Source organism: Pseudonaja textilis, chromosome Z, assembly GCF_049901715.1.
Source record: "Pseudonaja textilis isolate UNSWEBS1 chromosome Z, rPseTex1.2, whole genome shotgun sequence".
NCBI classification, from domain to species: domain Eukaryota; kingdom Metazoa; phylum Chordata; class Lepidosauria; order Squamata; family Elapidae; genus Pseudonaja; species Pseudonaja textilis.
The window spans coordinates 67753926-67767001 of NC_142008.1; the positions used below are offsets into that span (position 1 = coordinate 67753926).

The 13076-nt window shown below is 33.1% G+C and overlaps 1 protein-coding gene and 1 long non-coding RNA gene across 2 annotated transcripts in view; one reads left to right on the plus strand and one right to left on the minus strand.

The window, feature by feature from the left end:
- VPS41 (VPS41 subunit of HOPS complex) overlaps window positions 1–13076 on the minus strand; it is a 197998-nt gene that overhangs the window by 132124 nt on the left and 52798 nt on the right. The window contains exons 3-4 of the mRNA XM_026702255.2: window positions 7004–7111; window positions 3073–3150 (exon numbers count right to left, since the gene is read on the minus strand). Coding sequence (XP_026558040.2) covers window positions 3073–3150; window positions 7004–7111 — 186 coding nt within the window. The remainder of the gene's footprint in view (window positions 1–3072; window positions 3151–7003; window positions 7112–13076) is intronic.
- LOC148124067 (uncharacterized) overlaps window positions 1–13076 on the plus strand; it is a 718603-nt gene that overhangs the window by 20247 nt on the left and 685280 nt on the right. The window lies entirely within an intron of this gene.

The following is a 13076-nucleotide window of genomic DNA, read 5'->3' on the forward strand; positions in this document are numbered from 1 at the left end:
GCCCAGGGATAATCCAAATAACGAAGTCCAGTATCACAAACAGTTCAGTAACAGACTTACATTAAATCCAAGACTAACGATGATCAATCAATAGTCAATGCAGGAACAGCAACACTCTCCAGAAAAGGACAACAGAACAGAACTAAACAACCCAGGTTTCTGGCTCCATCTTATGGCCGTTTGAGGAACCATACCCAATTACAGCTTTAGCATTCTCTTAAAGAGACAGTATTAAAATGTCTATCCTGGTTTATATATTTTCCAACCCAACTAACTGTTAGGTGACTTACATTCCTAACAACAACTTATCATCTTCTGTTCAGATACAACAAATGATCATTTTTGCTATATCCCATCTCTTAATTTATAAACAAATCTTTAAAACCTCATCATTTCAGTTCTAATGTCAACAAAGATTCATTAAAGACTACCAGAGATAACAATGTGTATATTTTAACCTTGATCAAGTAAACCAACTTCATATTCTTTCCTTTTACTTTATAAATCTGGATCCTTAGTTTAAAATTTCCTAGAATATGGTTTCTTTTCTTGACAAGTAAAACGTGTTCCTCTTACATAACATCCATAGTCTATTTATACAGGTTCAAAAATATATTGTTCAAAAATATTCTTCAATAAGCTCAGCATTTGCTTTACTCTGTATTGATAGACAATTTCAAGTCTTCTTTAATTATAATCTTCAGGGTTTTTTTCTACTTTCCTCTAATGTCTAATTTTTAAAGTCCTAATTCTTTTAAAAATAATACAAAACAACAATATTTTTTGCACGGGAAGAAATTTTATATTTAATTCCAAAAATTTATTTCAAATCCATCTAGACCATTAATCATTTGTAATTTGCAAAATCAAAGTTCTAATCAGCCTTATGCTGCTTATAGTAAAAAAAAAAAGTTTTTTAAGTCCTGAAACTTGTATTTAAAACTTCTTTCATTAAGGGTTGAAGGAAACTTACCGTATTTTTAGACTTGTCAATTCAAAGCTTCCTAATAGCTGAAAAGCAGTTAAGAAGCAATTTCTGAAAAAGATTAGAAAAGGAACTATGCAAACTCATTGGCCATTCTGCATCTTCTTTGTGGGGAGCAACTATATTATGGCTAATCTCAAGTCTTCTTGTCTGGAGAAAAATTATGAAAAAAATCTACTCACTAGCTCTTCAGTTGTCAGATCCTCTTTTAGTTTGTTATTTCTTCCCTGGAATTCTTAAATTTGATTCTTGACAGAATACTGTATAAATGTTTCTTACTCTACTCCCACAGTAATCAGCTAACTTCTATTTATAATAACTTCTATTCTTGCATGCAACAAAGTTTTTGATCTGGCTGAGTAATATGTGTAAACCTTCTGCTAAAATATGCTAAAATTTGAATAAATAAGTGAATTGGATTGAAAAAATGATTTTTTGCTGAGTCCTTGCTAAGAAAGTCTGAGAAACATATTGTCAGAAACTAAAAAAACAAGCAATTGTGTCCTCTACTGCTTATATCAACAGAAAACCTTTAAGGATGTTGATGTTGTACAGATGATGAAATCCTTGGAGACTACAGCTGTGGCCCTAGTAGCACCTGTGTGCTGCTTTAAGTAATGTCTTTTCTAATAGTACGATTGTGTACCATAAGATTTCTTGAATTCATGTTGAGTTTGATACTATTTCAGGTACTATCATGCCTAAGATGTTTATTACTAATTTATAGTATTTGTGTATTGCAGAAATGCTCAGAGGAAGCTAATTATTTAAACCAGCTTGAGTCTGGATTCAGACCTAGAGTTTGAAAAAAAACATGCAACCCTTATTTAATGTCTATGAGGAGCTACTAAGAAAGGAAATTATTGCCTTAATACATATTAATAGTCAGTTGAGTGTTCTTTCATAGTCAGCATGCAGTGGATGTTTCAAGCATGTCTCCAGACAGGAAAGGAATGGATATGGAAAAACAAATTAAAACTGAATTTAAAAACAATGGAATTGTTGCCAATTCCAGGATTCAGCTAATATGCTATGCTGAGTAGGGATACATTTCCCTTTATGCAACATGTTCATAATGGAGGTTCCCTTAGTTCCTGCACTTGGACTTAGTGAATATGTGTTGGTAATTTTAAGCCACCCCAGTCAGATATGTGAGATGGGAAACTATATAAAACAAAAAAAATCAAACAAACAAATAATTAAGTTTCATTTTCAAAATATATTCTTTGCCAGGTGTTTTTTAAATAAATCTGGAAGTTATAATCGGCTTAAAATGTATCAGCATGGTTGACTAATTGCAACTTTTGGGGATTCCATAGGAGTGCTGTGTTTAAATAGCTATATTGACAACTAATTTCTTTTTTTCTCTGTAAGCAGAGATTGAGCCTGGGCCAGGAAAACTGTAAAAAACATCTCAGAGAAACGTTCTCCAGTTCACATAGAGTTAAAAGGTGAGAGAGGACAAAACATACTCAGAGTTCAGCACACCTCTGCTGGTATGTCTATGACAATAAAAGTTGTCCTGGTTTCTATGGGACTATTTTTTAATCTGATTTATCATATAAAGATTTATGTTCATTTTAGGTGCTCACTCTGGTATATAAAGTCTTGTGTGGCTTAGGCATCTATAGGACCACCTTCCCATGTACAGACATTTTTAGATTTGGGGGTGAGAATCAGGAGACTCCAACTATGCAGCTTTTGTGAAATAATAGACTAGTATGAACAGCAAATTCTGATTTTTCTGATATATAACATGCTAAATTGTCACTGGAGTAAAATCAGCCTCTCTTCTTTATTGGACTTTAGGAAAGAGCTTAAATCCTCTCTTTCTACCCAATTGTTTTAGCTGAAAGTTTAGATATTTTTTTTGATAAACTGCCTGAAGCCATTAATGTGGACTGCATCTATCATTCTTCAATCATTCATTCTTATCTTAATCATAATGCTGAGTTCCAATGGCATGCATGGCAACAAAAACTGTATGTATAAAAATGTACATACAGAAGAATAAATCAAGTATAAATGTTATATTATTTTAAACATAGCATTTGCAATAGTCATATGGTAAAATAATTTGTACTTACAATGTCAAACTTTTGTATAATATTCCCCTGGACATCTAACAAATAAACTTTGCCATAATGTGTTCCAAGTGCCAAAAACTAAATAGAAAAAAAAATGAAAGACATTATCCAGATAAATTATAACAGGGAGAATACAACATACTATTTGTTTATGCTAAAGATTACTGTGATAATGTACATAAAGCATGAATCATACAGTAACATTCCTGAAACCTATCCAAAGACTGTAACAGTAAAATACAAAGGATATCTAAAACAAACGCTTGACAGTGGAATTATAAAAATGTAAAACTGTCATTTACTGCATTCTTGACCTCTTAAAAACTAGACAAAAATGAAATATTGCGATTTCAACAGTAGAAAAACCAGTTCTTCTTCTGACCCTTGCCATATTTGATCTTTAACCTTCAGAGCAACCTTCAGAGCAATATTCAAATAACCAGATGGACTGATAGTACAGCATCATAATAGTTGTGACAACACTAGACTGTATCCCCTACACTTCATTTTTGTAAAGAAGTAGAAGAGGTTGTAGAAACAGAATAATAATATCAATAAGCATAACACAATAAAAATCAGTTGAAATTTCTCTCTGCTTGCAGATAAAATCTGATTAGATTTTGGCTTTTTTACCAAACAATGTTTGCATGTGTCATAAAACTACATACAATATTTATTGTATGGGTGGTGTTGGGCCAGTCAATCTTTCTTCGTCCAATCCACCTCGTGGGGTTCTTGTAAGGAAAATAGGAGGAGGAAGGAGTAATATGTTTGTTTGCCTCAAGTTACTTATAAAGTAATAAAGACCATAATGTTTTTTTAAAAATTTGTTTATTTTTCTTTTCATGATTTCATTTATACAGTAAAGACAAGTTAAATACAGTTCCCAACAAGCATCTACATTATTTCTACAAGCCTAGAAAACTATCTAAGCCCTAGTTTTTTTTTAAATGTCAGATCTCTCCTTTAACGAACCAGTCACTGGTCAACAGAAGAGAGTTTTGCATTGCAAATTACAAAGTCTGCTCTGGTTTTACAGACACAACTTTTAGATGCAGATAGTTAGGAGTCAGCCTAGGGGAAAAACCAATCTAACTGAAAAGTTAAAAAAAAATATGTGCTACATGAATGCACAGAATACTCAAAATAATGCAGAAGAGACTTAGGTGTTATTCCATCACATAGATTAAAAAAAGATTTAAAATATATCAAAAAGTTTGTTACTGCTTGGTATAAAAAGAGTGCCTTTCCTTCCTTTGGCTTTAGTAAAGTGGTCAGACTGCTAAATTCTCTGTATTTCATTGCATGTGAACACGCTTCATTGCAGCCTATAATGAAATGCTCAAATTTACAGGCACTACTAAGCATGTCAGTCAAGCAGCACAATCTTTTTTTTTAATAACCTTACAGAAAGTCAAGGTTTAAAAGGATTTATCAAAATGGAATTGCTTAAAATGAAATTTCAGTTCAGGCACTTAAAATATGAAGCCACATAAAGAGAAGTCAAAAAAGGGGAGGAAGAGAGGCAAGGAGAGAATGGGTTCATTAGAAATTCATCTCCAGGTTGCCTTTTTACAGAAAGAAAAAAGTCCCCCGGGAAAAAAATCAATACTAGTTAATAAAACATCAGGTGTGCAGACATAACTAAGAATGACTATTCCACTGCACACGCCTGCTTGAATGCACTGGGTGCCAGAACGATTAGTCATCTAATGCAGACAGCAGGTCCAGTGAAAATATGTTTTATCACTGAAAGAAAAAAAATACTTCTGGAGGGAAAATAATCTAAATATAAACCAAATTTTACAGTCTGAACAAAATAAACTGTTCTAATCAGAAAACACATCTACGGTAGATGCTACAGTGTTATTCCTTTTTAGTTACTCAGAGAGCAAGATGTAGGAAAGATACACATTCTATCTTCAATGTTTAGCCTCAGCATTGTGTGAGACCAATTCCTAAAAGACACTTTGTATCAGCTTCTAACATTGTTGATCAGTCTCATAAATAGTCCAGTTTAGAAGGAAACTAAACTGCTCATTTACTAGAAACAACTTTGTTATTATTTTGTTCCTTGGGACACTATAATTAGGAGACTTTCAAATATAGAACACATTTGCTTCTTTAAAAAAGTAAACACCATACTTCCAGATTAACAATGCAAGCTGTCAAACTATCAAAGCCCCAAAAAATCTTTCCACAATTGATGATAATTAGCAAGTACAATAAGTCTCTCCCATCATAATCAGCAGGTGCATACTATATTTATATAAATGGAGGTAGAAAAGAACATTTCCTTTGTTGAAATACAGTACAAAAATGCATAATTAATGAGCATACATATATATTATTGAATATGTTGAAAGGTGTTAAAATGCCTTTCTTTCGAGGGTTTGATTTTCCTGCTGGGAGAGCTCTGGCACAAGGATACGGACAACTGCTTGAAAGCTGGATCTTTTTATTTTTTCAGGAAGGCAGAGAACAGCGAGAAGTCTGCGTTCCTGGGCTAGCTAGCTTCTTATGGCAAGTCCCTGGTTTTTTATACCCTTTTCTCCCTTTGTAAGTTGATTTTGTGTGAGTGTTTGTATTTGTGCCTAATGTTTCAAATCCTGTTTGAGTTTGTCTTTATTTCTGCCGGAGGGCCAACTCCGCGGAGTGCGGAAGGCAAACTCCGCGGGGTGGCCAGATTGTATTATTGGTTTTCTGTAATCTCTTTTAGCTTTAAGATAGTTTTTCATATTTGTTCTGTGGCAATCTCCTGTCTGTCCCTTTTGTAATTTATATTTTGTGTCTTTTGTCTGTTTGTTTTGCTTATTTGGTATGTCCTGTGTTTGTAAGGGTTTTCTAAATTATCTTTTCTTTCCTTTTCCTATTTGTCTAGTTTTCTTAATTACTTAGGCTTTTGTCTATAGGGATTCTTTAATACTTTTTATTTGATTCCTTTTCCTATGTAAGTTTGTTTTCTGGCTGACCTGATGCTCCCCTTGGGCTTTTCCTGTTTTTTTTTTTTGTGACACTACTGCCTTCGTGGAATTCCCTTTCCACAAATAATAATATATATTGTATTTCTAGATTGCCAATCTCCTTCAAGAAGGGACTCTGGGTGGTGTACAATATAATATAAACATATAAAACAGTACATAAAATTAGAATTAAAATATTAAAATTACTTTAGGATTAAAACAATTAAAATTACAAGATTATAAAATACAGCAAATTTCAAAATGCAAAATAAATTCCAAGAAGGCAATTAACCTTGTTAAAAATTGGTTAATGAAGGCAGAAGGAGAGCTTTCATGGTATATAACTTGTATATGATTTTATTTAAGGGTTTTGTTTGTCTTTTTTACAAAAATTGTTATGCTATTTCTCTCACAACATTGATTTTACAGCTTAAATTAAAAAAAACTGCATCACCATTATTATATTATATACTACTTACATGAATAATTATAAATTTTAAGTGAATAAGAGAAAACTTAAAATAATTTGTTCAGATTAATGCAAATAACTCACTGCATTTTGGGTCTGATACAAATCTAAACTGTCTGATAAAAATATCAACAAAATTATTGGCTAGTAAATTGATAAGGGGAAATTATTCAGTAAAATTTAAATTCCAACCCTATACTTTATTCTATTTCCTCAACACAGTGGCAATGAATAATACCAAAAGACTATTTAGATATGAAAGGAAAAAAACTACTTTCCCAGAACAATTCTTTACTGAGCAAAGAATAACACTCTTATGCTCATCTTGCCATTTCCTGTTAGAACCCTAGAAAACAAACTTGCAGGTTTCGTTCTTCATTTAGAACTACTGGTATTAATTACATGCTCCCATATTCTTATTGCTAGGATCAACATAACAAATAGCAGTATAAGAAAGATATAACACAGTCATGCATATTTTTCAAAATTAATAACTTACTTTCTCATGGATTGTCATGCAACTGGCTATATCCTTTTGAATAATTTCTCCAACTCCATTAGAAAGCCTTTCATACTTCAGTTTGGGCTCTTCTTCACTGACATCTTCCTGTATTAAGAAACAGCTTAAGAATTTATTTATTACTTTATTTTATTAATAAAATATACCCATTCTTCTTATCAGAAATATATATTTACATATTGCATATGTATTTGTGTGTGTGTGTGCGCGCGCGCACTGTCTCTCTAATTTTCTGGCTGAATATAGAGACAGGTAGTTAAACACTACAAAGGTTTCCATACAAAGTTTCTTTATTGGATTATATTAGGCATCCTCAAGGTATAACTCAGAGTTATGTTGAGATTCATCTAATATCCAATCTTTGCATAGCTGTCTTCATAGTGTGAAAAGATAGTTATCTTCATCCCATAATGATACAGCAAGGGGAAGACTCCAGCACGATGCTGGGTCCAGGCAAGAATGACTGAAACTCTCCAGAACAACATATATATGCTAATCATGTACTGAATATGTGTTTGTGCATGCATGTATGTGTGTGTGTGTGTGTGTGTGTATACACAAAAAACCACATACAAATATACATATGTACATGTATAAAATTTATTATAAAATATATTAAAACAGACATTTTACAAATTAAAAAAATCAGCACTAAAATGAAGATTTTAGCATAGAGAGACAAAATGTATAGTGGAGCCATCTAAAAAAAATCTCGAATTCCTTGTGATCCTCAATCCTGATGGCACAACTAGATCTTGAAGGAATTGATTAATCATAATTTTTATGTACTAGTCACAGAATACAAGAGAGCAACCACCATGAAAGATCTCTGTTATTTGATCTTATGTGGCAATACTAGTAGTTTTTTTTCTCTTCTGTTCACCTTTCTTAATAGCAATGTATGAAACAAAAAGCCAGCTATCTCTACTTCACTACACCATTCATAAATACCAGAATAAATTACATCAATTACCACTATACTATAAATGCTACTTAGTTATTTCTTGAAAGAAAAAATGCGGAAGAATGGGTATTCTAAAAGGAGACACTTGATGTTAAGCTGTGAGAATGCTGTTTTTTTAAAAACCGAGAAATTTTCAAATTTGCTGTAGAACTGTATGACAGACAGATTCATTTATGAATGAAGATGAATATGCGTGTCCCAAGATAATGTTGCAGGATCCTATCTGGGTGAGCCACCAGGACTAAAAGTTTTGTCTCCCTCAGCCAGGAAAAAGATTGAAGTCTGGAAAACAGGCCCCTTCTCACTCAACAGGAGTGCTGATTTATCATCCGCCTATAATGTTCTTAGAAGGGGAGTGCTGGGCAGCACAAGCAAATAATGTCTTAAAAACCAGCCATCAACACAGCCCAATTAACATCTAAAAAGCCACTTACAACAAGCACTATAAATACCACACACAGAATAGCACACACTCTACTGCAATAGAGAGAAGTTCAACTACTCTCTGATTGTACTTGATTTAAAGTGATGCCTTTTATGGTGCATCTTAAAACTGACAATTTCTGTGCTTTTATTAAAACAGTAATCAAATGAATTATGAAGTATGATGTCTTCTGGTTTGCAGTGTTGTTTAGTTCAACTTTTACCCTGCCTCCCAACAAGTCAGATAAGAAACAGGTTTTTTTTTAAAAAAATGCTGTATATTCAATGTATATTTTATGAATACCAGCAGCTTTTCATATTGGTATTATACTGCTATAAATTTTCTTAGCAGAGAAAAAGAAGTATCTTATTCAAAACTGGAAAAACTATAGTTAAATTACAAAAGCAAACTTTTATGAAAGCATACATTGAAAGAAATTGAGAGCCAGTCTCTGCAAAATGAGAATTAGAAGAAAAAGATCAAGCTTCAAATTGTCATTTAGACATTATTCTTGCTGGGTAACTTTTGGAAAGCTATAATCTCTACAATCTCTCTGCCTCATAAAGCTACTTTGACATGCACACGGGGCAGGGGACCTTATGCTATCCTAGGTTCCTAAAAGAAAGGTAGGTTGAGAACGTAATAACTACAATAGGCAAATCTCTCAGAATCTGTATTTAAGAATGCAAAAGAATGTGACATGCTTTCAAGTAATTAAAGTGATCACAATGTTTTCCAGGTTCATGTAGCTGGAAGTATGTTAGCAATATACAATAAAATTAATCTAAACAATTATTGTGTGCTTGCATAGTGCTACTGTGAATCATTTTATAAGAAACGTTGGAAGTTAATATGGGCTCCTTCTTTTGGATTATATGAGGTATTTTTAATTGTTATTTTACATCAAATATTACACTATTTCTTTATTGATATACACTCATATAGGACAAGAGATAGTTACAGTACAATACAATACTAAAATGTTTCAATAGATTAATATCCTCACAAACCTGAGATAGTAAAACTGATACTAAAGTCTTCATTTTTTTGCACCATGAGATTTTTGAGTTAAGAGGTAATTTATGGTAATTTTTTTAAATAAATGAAATTAATACAGAAATATCAACACTTGTCTAAAACAATGTGTCAAAGTGTCCAGCAAGAAGCAATTTTAGTCAGTAAATTTAACACTGAACAAAGTTGTTACCAGTCAGAAAGACTCAATGTCAAATTAGAGCGCAAAGCATAAATCAGACAAATTATCTGTGCTCCTTCATTCTTGACAAATAGAAAACAATTACATTCACAAACTTAAAACAGTCTACAGCTTGTGGGTTGGGTGGCCATTAATGCATAACTGCATTTTTGTACATCTTTATTGTGAATTACTCTTGCAATGCACATATTATCTGTGGACTTTGGAGGGAAATATATAAGTTAGAATTGAATTCTAAGCATCACATGTTTATAATAAAATTCAAAGGTAAGTTGGACATCAAATGCGCAACCAAAGTGAAAAGTTAATTGCTCTTCCAAATATTTGCATAAAAGCATTGATCAACGGGCCATTAGATACAGTTACTAGAAGTTTTGCCTGTTTGAGTGAAAATTAAGTAATGTTGCTTCTACACACATATAGCGTTCAAACAACATATATTTTTAAGAGAAACTTTCAATATTAGACATGCTGATGTACCCCACTCCGTGATTTTTTTGACAGCAGAGGTGGTATTCAGCAGGTTCTGACCAATTCTAGGGAACTGGTAGCAGAAATTTTGAGTAGTTCGGAGAACTGGCAAATACCACCTCTGATTGGCCATGTCCCCATCTATTTTCTGCCTCCTGAGTCCCAGCTGATTCTCTGGGACTTCTCCTGCACAGAAGAATGGAGATGGAAAGCAGGTTAGTGGGGTGGGGAAGGAATAGGGATTTTGCAGTAACCTTCCCCCAGGAGTGGGGTGGGAATGGAGATTTTGCAGTATCCTTCCCCTGTCATGCCCACTAAGCCACACCCACCAAGCCACACCACGCCTATCAAGCCATGCCCACAAAACTGGTAGTAAAAATTTTGAAACCCACCACTGTTTGATAGATATATCTTATGTTAAATGAAGATCAAGCTAAAAGTAAATTTGAGGCTTTTTCTCACTATAAGCAAACAAAATGAAAAAAAAACTATGTTTAAAATATAAGATTATTCTGTTATCACAAAATATATCTCACCTCCTGAATAAAAGGAGATAAAGTATAAACAGCATTTGTTGAATCTGACTTTAGTTTTTTTTATTTCTTAGAAACTTTTATGTAGCATGAACTTCGAAAAGGCAGTATAAATAAAAGTAAATCAATATTTTTGTTAAATTTTCATAATCCCACATATACAAATAAAACCATCAGCAGCCTGAGTTAAGATGACAGCAACATTTCTATGACAACCTAGTTGAATAATACAAGTCTTGACTTGCATCAAAGTTTAAGATTTAAACAGAATGACATTTACTCCATACAGGAAAATTCACAGTGTGCACACACACAATCATATATACCCACACAAAAACACATACATATTCACAAACACACACTCATATATATAAATATAAACATACACCGAGATACATGCTTTCTCTGTTAATTTTTTTTACTAAATATGAAGCAGTTTTAATTGACTGCAAATGCACTATACATTTCTATTTTCAAACTTTCTTCAAAAAATAAATAAATATTTTACTATGTTTTATACTCAGTTATGAATATAATTCACTAACAAAATAATTTTGTCCTTAAATTATGGACCCAGTCTTTTATTGTTCAAAGAGTATATAGTGTTATATCAAGCAAAACTAAAGCATTTTGTAAGATTATTTGTTGTTTTTTACTTTGTATTTCAACATACATATGATTATTTTTATTTATTTATTTATTTATTTTTATCAATTGCTTACAAGATAATAGGTATAAATAAAAACCTAGCTATGAATACATGGATACATATAAGAAAAATAAAAAATAAAAGAAACAACAGGACAGGGGCGGTAGGCATGTTGGTGCGCTTATGCACGCCCCCTACAGACCTCTTAGGAAAGAGATGAGGTCAATAATAGACAGTCTAAGGTTAAAGTTTTTGGGGTTTGGGAAAGAAAGCACAGAGTCTGGAAGAATATTCCAGACATTGACCACTCTGTTGCTGAAGTTGCATTTCCTACAATCAGCCTTGAGTTTGTATCTATTGTTTGCTCTTGTGTTGTTATGGTTGAAGCTGAAATATTCATTGACAGGTAGAACATTGCAATGTATAATTTTATATACTGCACTTAGATCGGACTGAAGGTGGCGTAGTTCTAGGTTTTCTAGAAGTCTGGTGCAATAAGGTATTCTGCAATGAGTAGAGGAGTGGAGAACTCTTCTTGTGAAATATTTCTGGACTTTCTCAACTGTGTTAATATCAGATACATAATGTGGGGTCCAGACTGATGAGCTGTATTCGAGTATTGGTCTAGCAAATGTTTTATATGCTCTAGTTATTAATCGATATGCATTGTATCATTGTAGTTGTCTGTGGTTCAATTAGGAAATACTGGGCATGATCCATTGTTGTTTACAAATACTGAGCCAAAGAATGTGTTAAAGAGGTTGGCTTTAATAGTGTCGTCATTGCAGTCTTCACCATTAGGTCCTTTCAGGGGTGGGATGGACCTTGAGTCTTTTAATTTGTTGTTTACAAAATTGTAGAAAGCGTGGGTGGAATTGGCGCATAGAAGCTTTTCTTCTTGTTTAATGTGATAATTGGTGCATTCAGTTTTTATCTGGTGGCATAAATTTTTGTATCAGCTTTTGAAGTTGGCAATGTGACCAGATTCATTTTTCCGCCAAAGTGATTTCTTTTTGGATTGAAGCTTCCTTGTTGTTATGGGTAATTTGTTTTTTCTAGTTTTGGGAGTTGTTAATGGTACATATAGTTTGATGACTCTTTTGACTTCAAGTAAAAATATGTTGTAATGGTCTTCAACAGTATTGCATCCAGAGAATAGAAATTGCCAATCAAGGGATGAGAGATTGTTGTTTATAAAATCATAGTTGCCTTTTTTTTGAAGTTATAATTGGGGATTCAATCATTGTGTTGATTTTTGTGTGGACGTATGTGTTAATCATGTTGTGGTCACTGTTGGAAAAGGTTCTTTAATTTGTATTCTGTAAATTGAATTCAATCTATTGCAGAAGATGAGATCGAGGCAGTTGTTAAGCCTAGTATTGTTGCTTACTAGTTGTTCTAGTCCCAGATTTGTTACAGCATTGTAGAAGGTTGCATGTGTGGGTTCAGTTGTACATTCGTTTAGGGTCCAGTTAATATGAGGTAGATTGAAGTCACCAAGAAGATAAAAGCATGTGGGCAGGATGCTGCCCATGTTAGTAGTGTATTTAGCTTGTTTGCATGTTCGATCTCATAATCAGGGGCTCTGTAACATAGTAAGAACCGAAATATGATATTTAAGGACAGTTCACAGATGATGGTCTCAGGAATAGCAAGCTCCTGGGTAACTTGGATGCTTTTTAGATGTAAGGACTTTTTATAGAAGATAGCAACACCACCTCCTCTATGGATTTCACGATCGGATCGGTAAACATGATAGTCTCTTACTGTGGTAATGGAGTCAGGGAGAGATGTG